The sequence below is a fragment of the Corvus kubaryi genome, unplaced genomic scaffold, assembly GCF_017639235.1.
Source record: "Corvus kubaryi isolate FWS band 111438036 unplaced genomic scaffold, C.kubaryi_AGA036_p1.0 split1-37296, whole genome shotgun sequence".
In the NCBI taxonomy this organism is placed as follows: Eukaryota; Metazoa; Chordata; class Aves; order Passeriformes; family Corvidae; genus Corvus; species Corvus kubaryi.
Genome location: NW_024582075.1, coordinates 11,134,915 through 11,157,703, shown reverse-complemented (window position 1 = coordinate 11,157,703; position 22,789 = coordinate 11,134,915). Strand labels below are relative to the sequence as shown.

At 37.2% G+C, this 22,789-nt stretch overlaps 1 protein-coding gene across 5 annotated transcripts in view; it reads left to right on the top strand.

Moving 5' to 3' along the window:
• The window catches only part of DENND4C (DENN domain containing 4C), a 74,011-nt gene that overhangs the window by 46,469 nt on the left and 4,753 nt on the right, over window positions 1-22,789 (top strand). For 2 of the 5 annotated variants that reach the window (XM_042012660.1, XM_042012659.1), the window contains 14 exons: window positions 249-393; window positions 726-872; window positions 3,037-3,165; window positions 3,972-4,112; window positions 5,406-6,553; window positions 8,103-8,283; window positions 10,260-10,369; window positions 13,098-13,273; window positions 14,620-14,802; window positions 16,320-16,509; window positions 17,488-17,733; window positions 19,079-19,196; window positions 20,817-20,970; window positions 22,061-22,125. In XM_042012660.1, the coding sequence (XP_041868594.1) occupies window positions 249-393; window positions 726-872; window positions 3,037-3,165; window positions 3,972-4,112; window positions 5,406-6,553; window positions 8,103-8,283; window positions 10,260-10,369; window positions 13,098-13,273; window positions 14,620-14,802; window positions 16,320-16,509; window positions 17,488-17,733; window positions 19,079-19,196; window positions 20,817-20,970; window positions 22,061-22,125 (3,133 nt within the window). The remainder of the gene's footprint in view (window positions 1-248; window positions 394-725; window positions 873-3,036; window positions 3,166-3,971; window positions 4,113-5,405; window positions 6,554-8,102; window positions 8,284-10,259; window positions 10,370-13,097; window positions 13,274-14,619; window positions 14,803-16,319; window positions 16,510-17,487; window positions 17,734-19,078; window positions 19,197-20,816; window positions 20,971-22,060; window positions 22,126-22,789) is intronic. The other 3 variants (XM_042012661.1, XM_042012663.1, XM_042012662.1) reach the window with 3 other exon arrangements.

Sequence of the window (22,789 nt, the reverse complement as noted above, 5' to 3'; positions counted from 1 at the left end):
AACAAAATCCACCTTGTTTAATTAAAGAAATCTTGATCCATTGTTTGCTTTTACTCAGCTGTTGTGTACTGACCTGTGGAATAAAAGGGAAGGGCTCATAAAATTTCAAGTATTTGTCCTACTTCACATGGTTGACAGTAAATGCTTTTTTTTTTGATGAGGGGAAAAAAGAAGCTTCTTGCCCTACTGTGTTTTTTAATGTAACTTCCTTACTGTTTTTGTTATTGTAAAAATGTCTCTTTCTGCAGGCTGTTTTAGAGTCTTCTTGGCCTAGTAGTAACCGCAGTGGCATATTCCTGTGGACAAAGGTACGAAATGTAGTTCGTGGCACAGCGCAGTTTAGGCAGTGCTTAAAGAAATCAACGCAGAGCCTACGAATGCCTGTGATATCAGGTAATAAGTTAGTTGAAATTGATTTATTTCTGGTCAACAGGAGCATGACATGCTTTCTGAGGGATTGCAGCTAACATTGTGGCTTTTGAAAGTGGAAAATCTGTCCTTAAATGTATAAAAATTGGTATTTGCTAACTTGATGCTTGTAACAGGATTAGAATGTCTTTTGCATACTGAAGAATTAATTGTCTGATTTCTGTTGCCAGAATTTCATACTCCTATTTTATATGTGCCAGCAGAAGTATTTACTATTGTCTGAAGAGGTTAGATTTGTTAAAAAACCTGAATAATTAAGTCCTCTCTTACTAACTAGCTCTCATTCATGTCTTTAGCTCTGCGGAGTCCCACGGGTGGAAGTGATGGGGACATGGTGAGCCATGGTAGCGTGGATAGTTCTAATGATGCTAACAGTGGGGAGCACACCCTCTTCGTCAGTGACTTAGTCAGGCTTGATTCCGTTGATAATCACTCTAGCACAGGTACTAGATTCTGCTGGGTTTACTACTAACAGTTCCCCATAAGGCTAAATGTTCTAGTGTCCTGTTGGTTTCCCCACCACAACTACTGCTTTCCCTTCTTGAGGCTGTAGAGAAGTGTGGAGTTAACTTGTGTAGAAAAAAAGTACACTATTGTTGAACATTCTTCCTTTGCTGCACATCATGCTTTAGTTTAGAATGGACCATAGTAGAAATACTCTTACATTAAAAGAAATGTTTTGCTGTGGTCTCATGTACCCTGCTTTTTGTGTTAACCTTCAGAAAAGGTTTGAAGCCTCCGACATATGAGGCTGTTTAATTTTTGCATGTTGTCATTTATTCATAGAAGTAATAGTCTGTGTCAGTAAAATCTTCCCATAAAAGGAAAGGAGTGATAGTTGGTGAAGTGATTAGAAGGTAACACTTAAAAGATGTTTCTCCTTGATGATATCCCAGAAAGGTCTAATTAGTATGTTATGTTAGGTTATAGTAAACCATGCTTTTAAAGGCCATGTTCAAGTGTCTTAATAGTAGTTGCTAAACTTTGAAATAAATACAGACATTATCAGAACCTTGTCACACAGTTTTAGGAGACTGTGGAAATGGAAAGGCAAGTGATAAGCTGGAGAAAAACTCCACGTTAAACATAGTGTGCACTCTTTGAGACAAACTGAAGTAAAAAGAGTGCACAGGAAGTTAATAATTTGAGATAGCAAGACAAAATGCATGGTTCTTTGTATCTGCTTTAGTACTGATCACATCCTACCTGTGCAGTCTCAACTAAACTTCCTTTCTGTGTGTATTTCAAAACTTAATGTACAAAATTATTCTAGCACACTCTTCATGTTTTTAATATCTTGAGCCCTTCTGTAAAGAGAACTTTGAGTCTGATTCCTGTGCTTCATCTGATATGTCTGCCTAGATTACTGAACTTCCCTTCTCTCTGCTCTTTGTTGCTCTGCTTTTTGCTCTTTGCTGTCTCTTGGGTGCCGCATTTATCCTTGGCTATCACGGTGTGGGGTGCAGACTTATGGTGTGAAGCCTTGGATGCACGTGTGCATTATTTCTACCCTTGAATGTTACTCCTGCAGGTAATTCACCCATTTATTGATAGGGTATTTTCACTTCTGCTCAAGGCAGGGATTACTAACATTATTGAAACTATGATAGAGAGAAAATAAGCACCAAAGAATGTCAGAACTTGATTTTCTATATAAAAAGTTTTCAATACAGCAGCCAAGTGTGTTAATTGATGGCCACTCAAATTTTTGATTCTTTTTTACATATTTGTTATTGGTTGGTAAAATAGATAGCACTGATATGTACGGTAGATGAATTATGTCTGTCACCCCAGTTTCCTAACACCTTTCACACTCAGTGATTTACACTTTGATCTTTTTTGGTACAGTAATGTGTGCTAAAAGGAACTCTGAAGTATATAAACAATTCTGTTTAGCATGTTGCTGAGAAATATGTCCGTATAGCATTTTTGTCTTTTTGCACATGCAGCAGCACTTCAGATAAAAATAACAGAGAAAAGAGACTTTCTGGATTGTTTCATATGACAAACTTTTTGGATTACTGTAAACTTTTTTTTTAGCGAGTTACATCTGGCAAGTTTAACTGGTATAGCAGAGAAACAAACGTTTAAAAAATGTTTACAGTTTTACTTTTTCTTCTATTACAGTTTTTACTTTGGCGTACAGCACAAAGATACAGCACAGTTTATAGTACAGGGTTTTTTTTTTAGGGCTGAATTCACTGTTAGAAGTTTGCTCAGTTATGGCTGTGCTTGTCTAAATTTCTTTTGTTAATGCATTTGAGAATTTAGCTTACCCAGCAGTTAAATATTTTATGCTAATGTGATAGGAAAGGAATGAAAGCAGATACAGTGCATTAAAAATAGTCACGAGAGTGTTTCTAGGGGAATAACTGGTATTTAATATAATTAGAAAAGTAAATTTGGATTGGAATAGCCTGATTATCTCTGGTGTTATCATCACTGAGTAGATCTTTCCACCAATTAGACATTTTTGAGATCTTACTATGAACTTTTCTGGAGAAACAGCATGTGAAACAAATAAATTTCAGATCCTTTTTTTTCTTATTGAAACACAAATTTAGGAAGGAGAAACGAACTTGAAGCATGTATTTGTATTTCTTCAAGCAGATTGTCAGTCAGACCAGGGTTACAGATCCAAGGATGAACTTTTGAGAGATGGTGTGGATAGTCTTCCTCCAACTGAAACACAAGTAGAGAAAGATCTTTCTTCTAACACTGAAGACTTAATAGGAGGTTAAGTATGCATGTTTACATTGGTGAAGGCTTTTGGTAATAAATGTGTTTCATGCATTAGACTACCACAAATGCCCAATGTATTGAATTAATAATGTTGCCAGGCTCAGAATACAACAGATTTCATATAGTTATACTACTTCTGTGCCCTAAATTATAGCAGTGGAATGCATATAGGTAGAATTAGCCTTTTATTACATTAACTTAATATAGAAGGAAAAATTGGACATATGCTGGAGTACACAGTAATTTACATTCCATTTCTCTCATTTGTCTGTTTGAAATCTTGACAATTCTTTTAGCTGTACTTGTTGACCTAATAAAAGGCACTACTTTTTGTTACCAACTCTTCCCAACTATAGACAGCCTTATGGTCATCTCCTGTCTTTGTTCAGATTTTGCCCTTAGTTTTTCTGTATTTTGTTGTTTTCATTACTGAATTTGTTTCATATCTGGGTTATGAGATCTTTTGTGTGAGTTAGGGCTTCTAAAGCTCTCATTAAACAAATTGCCCTGCATGAAAATCTGTGAACTACTGTTCCTACTCTGCTTTGGTTAGTTGAAAAAAATACTATGGGGAGAAATTGGCAAACGCTATAACCCTGTGAACAGCTAAGCACTCTCTGCATAATGCTGGCAACTGTAACCTCTCTGGGTATTACTTCCAGGAAATGCTCAGTACCTAGTAGGACTGATCCTTTAGTTTGTTATTATGTAAGGGGACAGTTGGAGTTTGTATTTTACATATCAGTGCAAATGAAATTACTAAGGTAAATTTACTAATGTTCACATTCTCTTTCTTGCAGAGGTTTCTACAGAAAAATCTTACGAAAAGCAACAGCTGAATTCAGAAACTCCAAGTCCGGCTGATCCACCTGCTTGGGGTAACAGTATTGTGAAAGTTCCATCTGGCATTTTTGATAGCAGTGGAAGGAAGAGCAGTGGTGGTGAGTCACTGGGTGAAACAGAGCTTGCTGAAGTCCTGATCTTGTGCTGTAGTGTTTTGCCATCTGTTTCATGTTATGAAAAGAAACAAATCTTCTGTTCAAGGTGCAGATGTCTCTCACAATGTTTGCTTTCCACCATTATCCTGTGCAGATGGCATAGAAGGAACTTCTGGATTCTAAGGTTGAAAATCACTGTTCCGTAGATTGAAATCAAGATTTTCCTTGCCCTGCACTCAGAGTGTTTCAGTAATATACTAGAAAACATAGAGAAATAGTGTCTCCACTCGATTTTGTCATCTAAGTCTTGCTCATCTTGGATAAGTCTCTATTCCTGCAGCTTACATTGCCAATCTATAATGCAGGAATAATGTGTGTTGTCTGTGTGCTGTACAAAATTTATTTACTTATCTCAAGATTTATGATGAGGAAGATTTATGGATATATAAAAGCCAGATCTTGGGATGAATTTTTTTTCTGCCTTTGTGTCTGTCCTTTACTAAGACAAAGTAGCCCAGCTTCAGTATACCTTGATAGCAAAGAATTGAGTCTCAGGTAAGAAGTTGCCTGGAACATTTTTGACAATTATAAGAACTGATGGCTAGCCAAGAAGCAGCATTGATGTGAGATTCAAACATTCTCCAGCAGGCGGATATGGTACAACAGGTCTTCTCTTGAGGTCCGAATATAGTAGAATTTCCATAGTTACAGAGATTTTTACCTAGCTAACACAGCTATCCAGGCAGTACATATTTCCAATTACCGTGAGGAAATAGGAATATTTATAAGATTAGTTTATATCTTCCGCACACTACACTTAATTAGCATTTTCTAAATATACGGCTGTGTCATAAGTGAAATAATGCATCTGTATTGGGCAGACACATGTGGTAGTTTTTTTCAGAACCAGAATGAACTATGGAGTTTGATGTTTAAATCTGTGAATATAGCTCTTGGGGAAAAAAAAGCCCAAAACCAACCAGAGCAATTTTTACTTAGAATTGTAGTTCCCTTTAGTTCATGGATGTAATACCTACTCTCTGGGTGTTGGCACAGGGAAAGGAGGTAGGAGCCATACACAGCTTTGACTCCAAAGAGTAGGTGGCTTTTGATCTGCAGGATGCCTTTGCATCCAGTGAAATAATGTGTTAATGCTGGTGTAACTTCTTAATGGGTATCTTGGGACTGCGGTACTCTCCTCTATGTAAGGAGATTAAGGAGATTTCACATGATTTCAGGAAATAAACATTTTTGGTGGCTGTGGATACCATATTATTAATGCATTTTTTCTTTTAGAAACAGTTTCTAGCCCACTGTTCATAACTCAGGATTTGGTCGAAGATGTAGTCTTTGGTAATGTTTCTCCTAAGAAAACAAGTGAAAAAAGACAGAAGAGGCAAAAACTGTTTTCAGAGAGAAGCTGCAGTTTCAGCAGTGAAAGCAGAGCTGGAATGCTACTGAAAAAAGGCAGCTTGGACTTGCATTCTAAAGAAATAGCAATAATGATGGGAGAAGATGCCAAGATCCTAACAGCAGCTTTATCTGGAGCCAAAACTTCACCCTGTCATATGAATAAATCCCACAGCTTTGAAAATATCCCTGACCAGCAGGTTTCTGACATCAGTGGCACTTGGAGTTGTGTGACTGAGAGTGATTGGGACCTAGAGCATAGGTCTTTACCAGTGCTGGAAGAACCTGGGGAAGGGCAGGAGCATCTTGAGAATGGAAGAGATGGAAACATGACCACAGTGGCAGACATGAATCATGAACAGTCAGCTGAGTCTGAAAACCTGAAACCAGAAGCCAAAGATGCAACTGCTAAAAGAAATAGCTTTTATGGAGTGGTTAAGCCTATCGAAAGGGAAGATGTTGAAGTAGGCTTGGACCCTTTGTCTTTGCTAGCTACTGACAGCACGCAACCAGGTTATCCAGAACCAGGGGAAAAGTTGGTGTCACCAGTTGCAGCACGAAATTTGGCAGATGAAATAGAGAGCTATATGAATTTGAAGAACCCATTGGGTAGTAAGTTTCCCAGCATGGAACTGCACAAGCTGGATAAGGAATCAGAAGCTTCTGGTATACTTGGTCACTCCCAAGAAAGGAGATCAAGCCTGCCTTTGGATCCCATCCTGCCATCCCCCAAGTGTTACGAAAATAGAAGAAGTCCTTCTGTCTCCAGATCCAAAACATTCACTGGACGATCAAAGCAACAATCCCATCCAGAAGTTCAAAAGGAGCGGTCTTCATCTTTGACAGGACTGGGTCGTTCTTCTCCACATGGCTCATTGGGAACTGTTGTAACAACTTTATCCAATCTGAAGTTGGACAATATATTGTCTGGACCAAAAATTGATGTTTTCAAATCAGGCATGAAGCAGGCTGCCAATGTGGCCAGTAAGATGTGGGGAGTTGTAACATCGGCTTATAGTTACTCAGATGATGAGGTAAGTGTTTTTCAATATGAAAAGTTTGGGGACAGAAAGTTGGAGGGGTAACTTCTAGGTCCAGAACGTTGCTTCTCTAGGTGGTGTTTTTTATTAAATATTGACTTTTATTAGCTAATAAAAATTACACTTTATCTATGGGTTTTATCCTTACTATTAAAAAAAAACGCTTTTCAAACAAAGCAAATTAGATGGTCTTGATGCACTAAGTTTTAGCTTTTTGTTCTCAACATTGCCCCCATTTATTTATTTATCTTTTTATTTATATGTAAAGAAACTGAACCAAGAAAGCCTAGTAAGTACCAATTTATGTCACCTTAAGTGATGCCATACTTTCTTGTCTTACTACGGAAAACTGGGCTGTGAAAATAAATTACAAACCCAGGAGGTCAGGTTGGTGAGGGTTAAAGTTGAAAGTAATAAGGTGCAGCCTGAGCTCTAGTAAATTTACTTGTCAGGAATTTGGAAACTAAATGTTATGGTTCTTCTGTAACTAGCAGTGTCTTTTTCAGAGTAAAACATTTCAGACTACAATGACAAGAATGAAAGAGCATATAGAGAGATGAATATTGTAACTTCCTCTTTTCTATATGTCTTGTTGTTGTGCCTTCAAACACAGTTTTCGCAGTTAGAAATGCTTCTGCTTGACCCAGTTAATCTGTCAATCTGGTGTTTGGTTTTAAGGATCTTTTGTCTCTCCTCTTTAGGCTGTTAAGATAGCTTCTTGTTGCTTTTCTCAAATTCTCCTTTCATTGCCCAGCCTTCATAAAAGGTGGAAAAGGGGAAGATAGCTCTGACTTCATTTTTATGTGAAACAAATTTAACTGATGTTATTAATAGGGTCTCTAATACTAAATAAATAAATAAAAATAATAATTTTTTTTTTTTACCAGGTGTTACCTGTGACAATGAAATTTCCCTGCCTTGTTTTCTTTCCTGAGTTTTTTTCCTATGATCTATGTTTCTTCTGTGTGTTTCTATTAGGCTGATCCGTTGCATAGAATTTTGTTTAATGGCATATAATTCCAAGGATGTGACTTATTTTACTTTTCTTCAAGCATCCTTTCATTCTCTCCTATTTTATTTATTTAACTTACCTTTTTTAAGTATTGTAATGATTGTACTTTGTCGCATCTTGTGTTTTGGTGACTGAGTTATTCTGCATCATTTCAGCTGGTATGTTTCCTTCCTGTCTCCAATTCTGAGAATAGGACTTTAACTTGACCCTTTTTTGTGGTAGTTACTTCATTTTGTGTAATGTCTGACGAATCACAGTTCTGCATGATTTTTCATGTTTCTCTTGTAATGAAGAAATTTATATCCCTGTTGTTTTGTCACTCAGTTTGTCAATTTTTCAATATCCTCCTGCTTTGTCCAGTATCTGCACTTTTTGAGGTTACATAGATTTATCTTATATCTAATAATTTTTTTACATCAGGATTTATCTTAATCTGGTAGTTTAATTATTTATTCTTTAGGATAAAGATGGAAGCCAAATAATGGATGTGGAAGTACTCAAAAATGCTACTTTTTTTTTCTTGCACTAAAGGAAGAAAGCCATCGACCAGACTGTAACTTCCCTGTTGGTTTTGAAGATAATATTTTAGGAGATAATCTGTTGTCAAGAACTGGAGTCTCAGGCCTGCTTACAAATGAGCTTGCACAAAGCACTACTAGTCTTGGCAGTAGCAGCAGCGGTGGAGATGTAGGAAGACTGCATTACAGTGCAGGTGAGATTATTTGGTTTTGTTTTCCCCTGTGTCTAGGGGTGACTTTATGATGTGTATCCCATATCGCTGCCCTGTGCCCAGAAATTAATTCCTGTGCCTTTCTATGCCTTTAAACTGAGCCTGAGGGGGGGAAGGAAAAACTGAGCAAAACATTTTCAAAGCAGTTTGCAGCTTATTCAAGGTCACACAGAGGTAGTTTTTTTTTTTTCCCAGCTGTGGCAGGGGAGCATGGAAGCACCCGGCTTGCTGCTTTCCAGTTCAGTTTCTTTTTCTCCAGAGAGAGACTGAGAGTTGAATTTTTTTTTCTTCCCTGGAATTTCGGATTTTCTCCCTTTTCTGCTGGACTGCTTCAATATTAGAACACATCAGGAGGACTTTCCACTGAGTGCAGAGGGCCTTATTATAATACAACTGGATTACAATACAACAAACAGGGAGAACTGTTGTTTGTGAAATCACTCAAAACAGTGGAAGCTATGATAATGTGAAATTATTTCAAGCCCTTAAGAGAATTACAAGCAAATTTTTACTTCCATTTTATACTCTTCTCTTGCAGTATCAAGTAGCTAATGCTTCTCTCTTCATTGAATGTATAAATATGCAGGAGTTTAACCACAAAAATACTTTCTGTGTATGTGATAGGAAGATTACTAACTAGTTATAGCAAGGAACACCTGCTCATTCATGTAAAGTCATAAGACCCTGAAAGTATTAATAGTGAAATATTAATACAGAAAAGCTGAGCAGTTTGAGAACTGCAGATAGGTGCATAACTAACAGAGACAGATCATTTGAGGGAGGAAAGAAGCAAACCAACCAAAACCAAACCAACAGAACAACCCCGTAGTTCCATGTGCACGAAAAACCTAAAGCAATACACACTAAAAGTTCTTCATCTTTACCATGGAATAGGAGGCGTTGGATACATACTTGGATGTACATGGTAAATAATTGATGACTGTAAGCCTATAGCAAATTGTCCATCCCTCCCCTGCCAGATGTAAAACTGGATTAAATAAATCTAATAATTTTCAGTTCAGATTTGGTTCTTATTTTGAGAAAAAATATGTGGTTTTGAGCCAGCTGTGGGTTTGGTTTAGGTCTCTATGTAATGCAGTACTTCAGTGATGCAGATATTGTAAAGCCATCTGCATCAAGAGAGGAGGAACTGTCTTGCATACTGGAGACAAGATGGCTCTGTCTCCCAAAATCTTGGCATGATATCTTAGATATCTTCTAGTTTCAGTTAGGAGGGTTATAAGAACTAACTGTAAAGAGGGGCACCCAACAAGGCATGTAAAATTTGTTCACAAACATAATCTTGAACTGAAAAAACAGAGGAGCCTTCTTTATGATGAGGGGATACTGGTGGTGATTTTTTGAATGGAAAAATTTGGGCATGTAAAAAATAATTTTGAAAATTTTTCCTTCTAAGTGTGATTCCAACCATTTTCTTCTGGTGAATATATTCCAACTTCTTTTCCCCTTTTCCTGGATGAAGCTCATAACCATAAAACCTAGCATTACCGAAGAAAGAATCTTTGGTTTAGTGCAGCGTTAATCAGGGAAAACCTAAGCGCAGTAATGGCATTTTTGATATCGTACGCCTCACCTGGTGCTGTCTTTATGTTTGCTATTTATATATGGGTGTATTATTCAAGAAGTCATGACTAACCTTTTAGAGTTGGTCAATATACATTGAGCAATCTTACTGCTCTTTGCCAGTCTATTTTTTTTGTGTTTTTCTTTTACTAATCTGTGATACATTGTGTTAGAAAAATAACCTTGAAATGTTAATCACAAATGTTATATTTATCTATATTGTAATTATAATGTCAATGAGTTACAGATACATGTATCTTTGGAGATCTTTTGGTACAATTTTCTTGCCTTGGTTGAACAGCAATTGTTTTCTTTGGGGATGGATTAATCATTCTTTGGTTGAATACAAAACTCAAATGACTCTTTTTGTGCAGGTGAAGTTTCGTTCCCAAAAAGTATGAAAGTTCTAGATTCTGAGAAATCAGAGCACAGCTCTTCGCATAATACTAGTTTATCCAGCATTTTCCAGAACTATGCAATGGAGGTAAGATAATAAACTCATGAATTAAAGCTATAATTAGTCAATATTACTGTATGCATTATTACCTGTTCAGTTGCATTGTGGCAGGTTTCTTCAAAACAATTTTTTCCTTGTTTCTACTGCAGAGATGCTTAATACTTGTAGGTTAGAGTGCAACAGCAGCTTTAAAAAAGAAGAGCGTCTTAAATACTTTTATGCATCCCTCATATATAAAGAGAAAAAAATGTTGAGGGAAAGGTCAAGACTTGAAGTGAAAGAGAAGTTAGAGATGAAACAGGAGCTTTTGTGAGGTTTTAGATTTTTTTCCTTATGAAAATTGTGTTGTGACTAAATAATTATTTATAATTGTTTAATAATGATGATGATAGTGATGAGTTGACCACAGCCAGCAGCAAAGCCCTCTCACAGGTATTTGCTTACTCCCCTCTCAATGGGAGAGAGAATTGAAAGCGCAGAAGAAAAAAGCTTGAGGGTTGAGATAAAGACAATTTAATGACTGAGCTGGGGGAAAAGAAATAGAAAAGACAGAGACACAACAACAACAAAAAAATAGTAATGGAGAGATCAGTCAGCACCCTGACACCTCAAGGAAGAGTTGCCTTGGAAAAAACACAGAGTTTTGTCTCTGAGCATGATGTTTCCTGTATGATTTTGGTCACACAGTATCACTTTGGTCAGCTGCAGTCAGCTGTCCTGGCTGTGTCCTCTCACAGCCTCCTGGCTGGATTGGACACATAGTGAAAAAAAATCCATGATGGTGTATAAAGCCCTGTGCAGCAATAACTAAAACATTGGAGTGTTATCAGTTAACATGAAGCTGGTTACCAGTCTGAAACACAGGACTATAAAGAATACTAACGAGAAAATTAACTCTATCCCAGCCAAAACTAGTAAAATAATGTTTTAGTATGCTTCTCAGTTTCAGTTAGTACCTGTAGATGCTTTCAGATTTCAGATATGTAGGCAATGGTCACTGTGTTTGCCTTGGTTGCTTTTCTTTCAGCTGCAGTGTTACCTTGCTAGGTCCTATGTCGTTTTCATTTATGTTTGATGTTCTGGACATCTAGGCTTGTCAAGCTTCTGCACTGCATTATATAAAGGGCATAGCATAATAAAATAAAAATGTTATTGGGCAAATATCTAAATTATATTAGCTCTCAAATTTATTAGAAGCTGTATTTGATGCTGTTTTTCGGATTTTTCTCCCACGTGAGTGAAACAATGAAGTAAGAGGCACAAGGTGTATAGTCCTTTCTTCAGATAGTGGAGGATTAATTTTACCATCTTTTCTCCAGTTCCCTATCTAGCTTAGTGGTAAGACTTCTGTTAGGTAAAAACACAAATTTCTGGTTTTCCACTTATATTGGATTTGCATGGCAAAGATTTGGTAGCAAAGGGGTTACAGGGGTGGCTTCTCTGAGAAGCTGCCAGAACTATCCCCCATGTCCAGCAGAGCCAATGCCAGCCGCTTCCAGGATGGACCCACCACTGGCCAAGGCCAGTCAGTGACAGTGGCAGCAATGCTGGGATAGTGTATTTGAGAAGGCAAAAAGAATGCTGTGCAACAGCAGCTGCAGGAGAGGAGTGAGAACACGTGACAGAAACACCTCTGCAGATACCCAGGTCAGTGCAGAAGGAGGGACAGGAGGTTCTCCAGGTACTACAGCAGGGATTCCCCTGCAGCCTGTGGTGAAGGCCATGGTGAAGCAGCTGTGCGCCAGCAGCATCTACACCATGCTAGAGCAGGTGGATGCCCAAAGGAGGCTAACCTGGTAGACGGGAGCCAGTGCTCCTGGCAGGACCTATGACTCGGTGGGGAGAGGAGCCCAGGCTGGTTTGCTGGCAGGACTGGTGACCCTGCAGGAGACGCATGCTAGAGCAGCTAGTGAAGAACTGAAGCCCGTGAGACAGTACAGGACTGTCTCCTGTGGGAGGGACCCCACACTGAAGCAGGGGAAGAGTGTGAGGAGGAAGAAGTGTCAGAAAAACATGGGATGAGTTGACCACAATCCCCATTTCCTATTCCCATGTGCCATTTCAGGGAAGGAGGTGGAGAAGTCAGAAATTAAGGTCAAGCCTGGGAAAAAGGGAGGTGTAGGGGGAAGGTGTTTTAAAATTTGGGGTTAATTCTCGTTACCCTACTTGAACTTTTAATTGGCAGTAAATTAAATTAGTTTCCCCTAGTCGAGTCTGTTTTGCCTGTGGCAGTGATTGCTGAGTGATCTCCTTGTCCCAATTGTGTGTGACTCACAAGCCTTTTGTCACATATTTCTTCCCCTATTTGCTTAAAGAGGGAGATTGACAGAGTGGCTTTTGTGAGCACCTGGCATCCAGCCAGAGTCTACACACCACACTATTATAAAGGTTTCTTTTGTGTTTGATTGGTTTTGTGGGATTTTTTTTCCTTTTTGGATAAGTAGACATGCATTTACTTATACAATTCAAAACAATTTGTGTATTTATAAGTTTTCATAGAAGCAAAAAATTGCAAATGCTAAATTGGTAGCCTTTTAGCGTAATGCTTCTTCCATGTCAAAAATAAATTACTAATGTATTTATTTCATAGGTAAAAGTTAATGTGGACGAGATAATTCTGAGTATGGTGAGAAAGAAGTGGTGAACTCACTTCTCCCCACTGGTCTTCTGATACATGTTAAACTTCTATGGGTACTAAGACTATAAAAAACAATTGTAAAAGAATCCAGATAATATTAGTTCTCTGCTGTTCTAGGTCTTGATGTCAAGCTGCTCTCAATGTAGAGCTTGTGATGCTTTGGTTTATGATGAAGAAATTATGGCTGGGTGGACAGCAGACGATTCAAACTTGAACACTACATGCCCTTTCTGTAAAAGTACCTTCCTACCTTTCCTTAATGTTGAATTTAAAGACCTTCGTGGCTCTGCAAGGTCAGTGCATTTTATAGATACTCTGTTTCTGCCTTCGTACCTGTGCATAGTTTTATTTATTCACAAGAGGATCTTAGATATTGTAGCAATTGGAAAAAACCTGGACCATGTTCTAAGTTGACGGAATTGCTTTATTAAGCACACAGCAGTATTTATATGTTTTTTTGGTGCACAAGTTTAGGATCAAACTATGCAGCTGGTGATTAGGAAACTAACCAATCACACGAATAAATGTCAAAGCAGATGTTTCTTGCTCTTCTACCTCGGACACTCTCACAACCCACACAGTTGTGTTCTGGGCCGCTTAACTGAAGCATTCTTACATAGATATTTATGGCTGAGGATGATCTTTTGCTATGTACTTTCTCATGGGAAAAAGGTGCTTGTTAAGGTCAACAGGAGCAGCCTCTTCTACAGATATCTCTCCCCATCTAGATGTGCGGAAGAATGTCACTGCCTATTTGATGGTCGTGATTGTATTGAAGGAAATTATAGGTCATGTAAACTATTGAGTTGCATTGTAAAAACAGCCAAAACCTGAAGAACCGGTTGCCTTTTTATCACTTTTTTGTTTCCTATTTTCTATGTAAGCATAACTGTACAGAATGTGCAAGTCTGTTTTCATTTTGTTTCAATGTTAAAACAAAGCCTATGGACCTTAAACTGTATAAAAGCATATGAAGAGGTTTTTAAATCTGTCAGCAAAGAATTTTTCCCAGATCATATTTGCTAGCAGCTTTTAGTTCCAGATGCTCCACCTTATTGTTTCTCCAGTTTAAGCTTCTCTACTTACTGTTTTTAACCTCTTTTAGCTTCACTGTAGAAAATGGAAATTAATTTTAAGTTCCAGTTCTCACTGTAGTGGTTATTGCTGTGAAACAGAGATTCCACTAGTGTTTTCTAATGCAGAAATTTAACATCTGTATTAACTGTAGAGTGTGTACTTAAGAGACTTAGCAAAGCAAGACCCATTTGTGTTGTCCTGTGCTTATAGTGGTGTATGATTGTGCAGTCTGTAATGTCACATTACAATAGCAACCATTTTCAGTGATGTGTCAGCTATTAATATGCTGTTGCTGATTTGGAACCATGACAAACTAGGGTTGCTTGTAATGATTTTTGTCCAGTGTAGGATGTCTTTTTGCAGATCGAATCTTGTTATGTGTTAATTTACTCTGCCTGTGTAAGTTGCAGGGGTGAGAGTAGGATGGAGTTTATGTCCTGTTGTCAAGCTTTTTAATGTTGTCTCCTTTTTTTGCTACTTCTGAAAATTAAATGTAGAAAATAATAATTTTATGACTCTATCTTTACCTTTGTATTTTTCTCCCTCCCATTCATGTAACTAGCTTTTTCCTGAAGCAAAGTACCTCAGGAGATAGTTTACAGAGTGGTACTCTACCATTAACCACGGATCCCCTGGAGCAGAAACTGTTGACCAGTCCAGCTGTTGATGACTTGATCAGTTTTTCAGATCACCTGCAGTCCAGCCACACCATAGCTGAAGAAACCAGCTCTGCAGCTGAGCAGGGGTAGGTAAAACAGGATTGTTAGTTCTGTCAGAAATGCATCGGTACTTCCACACTTAAAAGGGTAAGGCTGGCTTTTATACCAAATGTGGTGAAGTACAGTTGTAACTTGAGGATCATCTCTTTCCTCTCACTCTTTTTGCATGTTTTAAGCATGCTTTTATCAGTTTGAAGTAAACTCATTCCACAAGTGAGTAGGTTCTAGAGACACAGCTATAGAAATAAAACTTCATGTCCATCCACTATGAATCAATTAGTAAAACCTCTATTCAGTGTGGTTAAAACCCCATCACCTTTTAAACTTGCACAGAAATTCAAGCATTGCTTCTCCTTTCCTTGTATGTATGATTTAAAAAGAAGGACACTGCATTATGGGAAAAAATTAAGTCCATTTGCTGGAACACTTTGAGAGAAAGTCCTGGGAGCACTCAAGACTTGTGCTGAGCTTGTGTTCTATGACAAACAAAATCTGTGTAAAACTCAGAAAAACAATACCACTTTTGAAATAGTTTGAGGGAAAAAAAGCATTAGGAGGAAGGTGTCATCTTGGACAAGGGAAGAATTGAAATAATGCTGCTATGAATTGTGACCTTTTTGCTGGGATTGCTTACATTTTGTTGTAATTGTTTGGGGTTTTTTAAATCATTATTCCATTTGAAGTTCTGGAGTATTAGTGCCTGAGAGTAATGAGCTAATGTCTGTGTCAGACAACTAGAGCTTTAATCAATGCAATAGTAGTTAGTCTTAATACACTAAAAATTAAAGGTGGTGTTGCTTATGTTAACATCTTAATTTTTATGACAATGTATTTTTAACTAAAGTAAAATTTAGGAATGAAAGTCACCTGTAAATAATCTCTTCTCTCTCTGCAGATTATATGGAAGCAGACACTTTCTGTTTCATTTTGTTCTTCTGTATTCTAGTTGAAGTTGTGGTTTCATCCATTATAATTGTAAGGAGCACAGAATGAATATTCCCAGATCTGCAAATGGCTTGGTTGTGTGTGTTAAATCTGACAAGCCTGAGTTTACTTAAGTTAGCTTTCTGGATGAGTTTGACAGAATTTTCTTATTATTATTTTGGCATGCAATTTTTAAATTGTTTTCTGTTATACTGTTGTTCTGTTCATGACACTTAGAAAATAAAGGGAAGAGGAAGTAAAGATGAGCATAGTGAAAGGAAGATAATCTTCATAGATTGGCAAAACTGTAGATTGCTGTTTTTCTAAGCAAGGTAAAGCTGTACCAGAGCAGTGGTATCTGTACAGAACTACAGTGCTTTCAGATTCATATCTGAAGTTACACCCAGCTGCTTTTCTGGGAGGATATTTATACTGGTCTGAGAGGCATTTTGTTCTGTATTCCCTAAACAATGGAGCTAACTAGGAAAATACCATTTCTTATTAATAGAGAAAATTGGTTTGGAATCTTTACTTGGCAGCCTTTCTCTGCTTCCTTCCTGTTGCCATAGAAATGCTGAATAGTTTCATATCAGCACATTTTCTTCTAAAATTCACACAGTGATGTGGCAGAAGAGCAGACTATAGATCCCACAACCATGGAGACACGTGCCAGTAGTCCACCAAAAAGGGGAGTGTCCTTGACTCGGAGCCACAGTGTTGGAGGTCCACTGCAAAACATTGATCTTTCCCAGAGACCGTCTCATGGCATTTCAACAGTTAGTCTTCCAAATAGTTTGCAGGAAGCTGTGGTAAGTCTAGAAGTTGCATATTCAGTTGAGAGAAAAATATTGAAGACTTAATTAATGAACTTAATAATATTCTACTACTAGCTTTCTTGTCCATTTGGGGAATATGAATGGCCAAGCATATTTTCACCTTCTTATAACTGAAAAAATCTTAGTTCAGTTTATCTAAAATTGCTTTTACAGTACTTTGTATGAACAGATCTGCTTGATTTGAAATATTCTCTCTAAGAGAATGAAGCTAGTCTTTGTCTTTCTAAAACTGGAAGTTCAATAGTAAAACAACTCCTACACCAGACTAAACACAATAGTGCAACATGTTGCAAGAATGAAAGTTTGTTCAATTTCTGTGCTCTTCCTTACACTCCTCCTGTATGTCCTGCTAGTCTTACCTGTTGAGTGGACGGGAAAAGGTAAGAGGCAGTATTGAGCCTCTTACCTTATTTGTGAAAATAAGTGTTTCTCCTCTCTTGGTGCTTGTTATTTTCCAGAAGCTGCCTTAACATGCGAACTTATGATTCAGTTCCACAGCTGATATAATTACTGACATTTCTCTTCAATTTCCATTGCTGCAGGCTTGGTACTGGCTACCAGCTTAGATAGCTTGAAACTGTACAATCAGGAACAAATTCTAACAAATTAGCATTTTTTTCTTGTTCATATAATAGAGAAAGCCTAGGTGATTGATCTTTAAAATTAAGAAATCCCTAATGGTCAAAACTGCCAATGCTGTTAAAGTTATTGTGTGTTCAGTAGTACCAGAGGCTTCTTCCAAACATCAAAAGAAACTCTGCAATGAAGGTTTCCAGGGCAAGTAATCTTGAAGAGTACTTCTGGAAGAAAAATCTTCTTTGTTTTAGTAAAAAACAAAAGCAAACAGAAAAAACCCCCACACCAAGCAAACGACCAAAGACCAACCAAACAAAAAACCCAAACAAACAAAGAAAACCAAAAAACCAAAACCTTTTTTTTGTGCATTTTTAGGATCCTTTAATAAAACGACCTAACCCTGCCCCTGTATCTGTACCCTATTTGAGCCCTTTGGTACTGCATAAGGAGCTTGAATCACTGTTGGAGAATGAGGGAGAGCAAGTAATCCATACATCCAAATTTATCAATCAACACCCCATAATCTTCTGGAACCTAGTCTGGTATTTCCAACGGTTGGATCTGCCTAGCAACTTACCTGGACTCATTCTGACATCTGAGCACTGCAATGATGGTGTGCAGGTAAGTGGCTTCCTCGTGTTAGAACGGCGGTATTACCGTGAGTTAAGCTGGAGAGCTTGGTTCAAAAATACTGGGTAAGTAATTCCTGAATAGCTGAATATAAGTTACTGGGTTTTTATAATACAAGTAGGTAGGTTTGTTTTCCACAAGGATTCGTGAAGGGAGATGTGTGAAAACAATCTTCAAATTCTAGTCAAGATGGTCTCTTTTAAAAAGCCAGAGAGTAAGATTCATTGATGAATAGGAAGAAAGGAAAGAGGATGTGTCTGCAAAGAACTCAAAATCTGTAATATACTGCAATACACACAGAGTGAGTTACATACTTGAGTTTATAGTCTTTAAAGTTAATGGACAGTATTTTTTGTTCTCTTGCAATAATAGGTTTTGCTATTCAAACTCCACTTTGTTTCAGTACTACATGACTAGACCAAAAGAATGTAGAACAGATCTATTTTTTGAGTACTTTGCGTTTCTAATTTAAAGGAGTAGATTGAAAACGATATGATTTTTATGTGTAGGTACAAACACAAAATTAAATATGTATTTGTACCTGATGCATGCAAAAAAAGAGGTGTTCTTTTCCTATCTAATTATACGCGCTTCAACTTCAAAATTCTTTCCCTCAATTTTCAAAGAAACACCCACCTAGAACTGAGAAAAATTTTGCAAGAAATGTACTTGAAGACAATACTAATGAAATCTATAGCATCCTGGAAAACCACAATGCTGTAAGAGGGAAAACGACAGGATGGGACATAATACCATGTAATTACTATTTAAATAGGCACACTAAGTGGTAAATTTTTCTTGCCTGGTAATTCTTGCTGTATTAGTGATTCCAGGGGCACTTAATTTTATAAAATAATTACATAACTGTTGCTTTGACTTCCATATATTTTTTATGGAAATAAATAATATTTGCATACATATGAAGATTCTTTGTGCTTTTTGGGAAGGCTGACATATAGACATGCATACCAAAATGTTCGTCAGGTCAGAAAATACTGCGGTATGGTATGATAAGTAGTACAAATCAAATACAGTGTTTGGGGCACAAAAAATATTTCCAGGTATATACTTATAAATATTTTCTTCAGATGCCTGTAGAAAATTAAATGGTCTTCATACATTGGGATAGATTAAAAAAGGTAATTAAATGTTGCAGTACTTGTGACTGCTCTGGTTGAGTGCAGTTTACTGTAAAAGATATCATCTGTTCCTCTTTGTTAGATTCAAGTTAAATAGAGTAAACCTTCTTTGTCTGCAAAATTAGTAAAAGAACATGGTTTTTAAATAATGTAACACTGTACTGGTGTTTTTAAAACTTTTTCCTCATGTGTTTTAGCTTCCTTTGACATCTCTTGCTCAAGATAGCAAGCTAGTATACATCCATCTTCTATGGGACAATATCAACCTCCACCAAGAGCCAGGGGAGCCCCTGTATATATCTTGGAGAAATCTCAGTAAGTGAAACAAATGCTACAGAAAGCAGAGGGAGCAGAGACTATGGAAAGAAACTGTTGTTTTATAGTGGCTGATGTGCACACAGCCCATCAATTTGCAGTATTTTTTAGTGTGTGAAGTATCTGCAATCCCTTAAGTACTTCACATAGTTCACGTAGTTAGTTGTGAAAATAAGTTTAATCTGTTCATCATATGTCATACAGTTTCAGGGGGGAGGAATCGCTGATTGCTCTACATGTGGTGCTAAATAAGCCTCACTTGTTTTGAATGTTTTGCTGCATGATCTGGTAATAGCTCTGCAGGCATGTACAAGAAGGCTGTATTACAAAAAGGTATCTTGTACTTCTGTAAATGAACAAAATATCACAAGTCCCATTAATAGGTACATTTGGCACCTCTCTTGACTGTCACAAAGTAAGACCAAAGAAAGCCTTGTCTAGCATAAAAACAGGCAGACTGGTTATAAGAACTTAAGGATTTCCTTACTTCTGATCATCAAAAAATCTTTGTTGACCTAAACTTCTAAGTCCTTGTTTTAACTTTTAAAAACTGCTAAAAACTGTGTAGTGTGCTAATTTTGGTTCTAAGTAATTAAAAAGGGTTTGTTGAAAAATGTCCTAAAAATAACAACACTGATCAGAAAAGTACATTCAAGCGCACCAAACAATGTGGTATTTCCCTCAGATTCTACAAAGCATATTGATGTAACCATAATAGATGAAAAGCATCCCCAAATCATCTAGCCATGGATGAAGATGCATAAATATATATATTTGTGTAACAAAGGAGCAAAAGGCCTGTTTTAGATGTGGAGGAAAAATAGCTTTTTAGACAGGCCATATAGCAGTGTCAGAAGATATTTTGAAAACAAGAAATTACATTTGTAAAGCATCATATATGTCAATTTTATGAAAATGTCATGTTGGTGTGGTGAAGATTACTAGGCTTGGTCTGCAATTCATTTACACACCATGTACTCACTGCCTAGTCTGTAAACTAACTTCTTTTCCAGTACATGGACTTACTATTCCCTCATGAGTCACTGTTTTCCAGAAACTACTAGTTTGGTGTTATTCTGAATGTGGCATTTGAAGTAACAAATCACGATGGTAAATGTCTTGATCATTTTCTTTCTTGTTTGATTCAGCTATGCATTATGTATTTCAATATGTATCCCAAAGTTACCAGTTAATTGTAGGTGGCTTTTAAGATGGGCTTTAATAAGAAAAGTTTCTTTGCTAAGAAAAGTGGCACTTCTATTTTATTTCTTTTCCCTTGTTTAACAATAATCTTCTTGCAGTGAACCTGATTTTTAAGTACAGCAATGAATCTGAGCTAACCAACCATCACAGGCAATCTGATGCTGGGTACTCTTCAGTCTCTTGTGTTTCTGTCATGTGCGACCTCTTGCACATGGATACTTGATGGATCCTGTCACTTTTGGGTGAAGTTACTTCTGAGTGAAGACTATATGCGGACAAAGTCCTTCCATTTTAACAAATTTCTGTAGATTGAGTAGAGGTTGTCTATGTGTATCTCACTTTTGGAAATACTTCTGCTTATTAAAGTGGAAAAAAAATCTTTACTGCTTTAATAGTCTGTATGGTTGTACTTCCCAGATTCTTCTGAAAAGAAACCCTCCACACTGGCAGAAGATCAGCAGGCAACAAACACTTTGTTAGAGAACATCAAACTAAGTATTCAACACAATGATGTTATTAAGCCGATCAACCTCCTCCTACAGAAAGTTAAGCCAGATATGAAACGACAGAGGTAAAGGGATAATCTCTTCTTAGTTTCTCCCCACTAAAAATTAAATAAGATCAGACTGTGTACATTTCATAGTGATAATATCATAAGGACCTCTGGGGAAGATTCAGTTTCATTTGTGCCCACCAAAAACCACGTGTATTTCTTTATGCCTATGTTTACGAAGAGATGCACTCTGTATGCAGATGCATGGTGCATCCAGATCAAATGGATGAATGTGATTCTTTAATGAAAATGGACATTTTACAGTCAGTAAAAAAAATGCAGGTATCAATTACACAGATTTTGACAGTACTCCAGGTCTAGAAAATTGACAAATAAAAACGTACAGCATCCTGTTGCAGTGTGTGGAATATTCTCCCTAGTTACATCTTTTGAAATTCCAGCAGCCTGGAGTACTGGCTATGAAAAGTGGATGCAGCATGATCCACAAAGAGAGGGAGATATGTAAATAATTCCTGTAATGGTACATTTTGTAATCTGCACTGCAATTCAAGGAAGGCTTTGTACAAAAGCACAGGCTCTGAAGTAAATTACAGCAGATGTGTTTGACATTTATCATGCTAAGTCATCTTTGTTTCTGTATTTTGTAGTTACTAAAAAGAAACAGAAACTGATTTGCCTAGAGGACCATCTTTATGACTTCCACAAGGGGAAAAAAAGAATATCTGATTATTTAGTGATATCTATTTTTGAGATAGATCATGACATTCTGAAACAAGAAACAAAAAGTATGGGTGACCTAAAAGAAACCCACACAGTGCTTCATGGTCAGGCAGGAACAAATTAATAATAAATAAAAAAGTGGTGGTTAATTTAATATTTCTTGTTTGCTTGGCATTTTGATGGCAGAGGAATTTTTCATAGAAAATGTAACTACTAGGATCTAGCAATAATACTTCTTTCTGCATTAAGTAAAAGTATTCAGGCATTAGAAAACCTTAAGCTGGTTGTCATGTAGATTGGTCACTGTCTTCACAAGCAAGGTTAACAAAACAGCTGCAGAAACTACATAATGGAAGTCTTCAATATTGACTTTGTAAACAGGATAGTTGGTGCTTTCATTAACTCACCCTTCAAAATATTCCCCTAGGAGTTTTTACAGGGAAATTCTTTTCCTGTCTCTGGTGTCTCTTGGAAGAGAAAACATTGACATTGGTAAGTAAAAAATACTGTGAAATGTATAGTCCCTGTGGATATTTTACATGAAAGCTAGTGTATAAAACTGACTTTTCATCCATGAGTTTCTAAGATTCAGTTGTGTTTTAGTGAGAAGTAGTGGGCTGTCAGTCTTTAGGTGTTGGTTTTATGTAAATATAATTCATATGGAACAAATAACGCTGACTTTGTTTGAAAACAGTAATGAGTTAGTTTAAACAAAGGGTATTGAAGAGCTTGAAGTTTTAATTCCTCATGTCTGAAAGCTTGTTTCCAGTCTTGTCCATCTTTCTCCGACCCACATATCAGATCTATGTCATCTAAACACCTGATTTCCCCCCCGCCTCCTGATGTGTTCTATCCTGTCTTCTATTTGGTGCTATGCAGTCGAAGTGAGTCCCTTGTGGGGGAACGTGATAGCCAAAATACATTGGGAACAGGCAAACGGAACTGTGAAAGAAGCAATGGGCAGGCACTGTGATGTGTTGTGGTGCCACACCATCTTATGGAGATGCTTTTCAGGTCCTCTGAGAGGGTGGATTTAAAAAAAAAAAAAAAAAAAATCAGCATCTAGTGAGTGAAGATAATTTTGTTACTATATAAAAATCACCAAAAGCATTTTATAGGACTAGTATAGTGTGTTGTACAGTGTTTGCAAAATAAC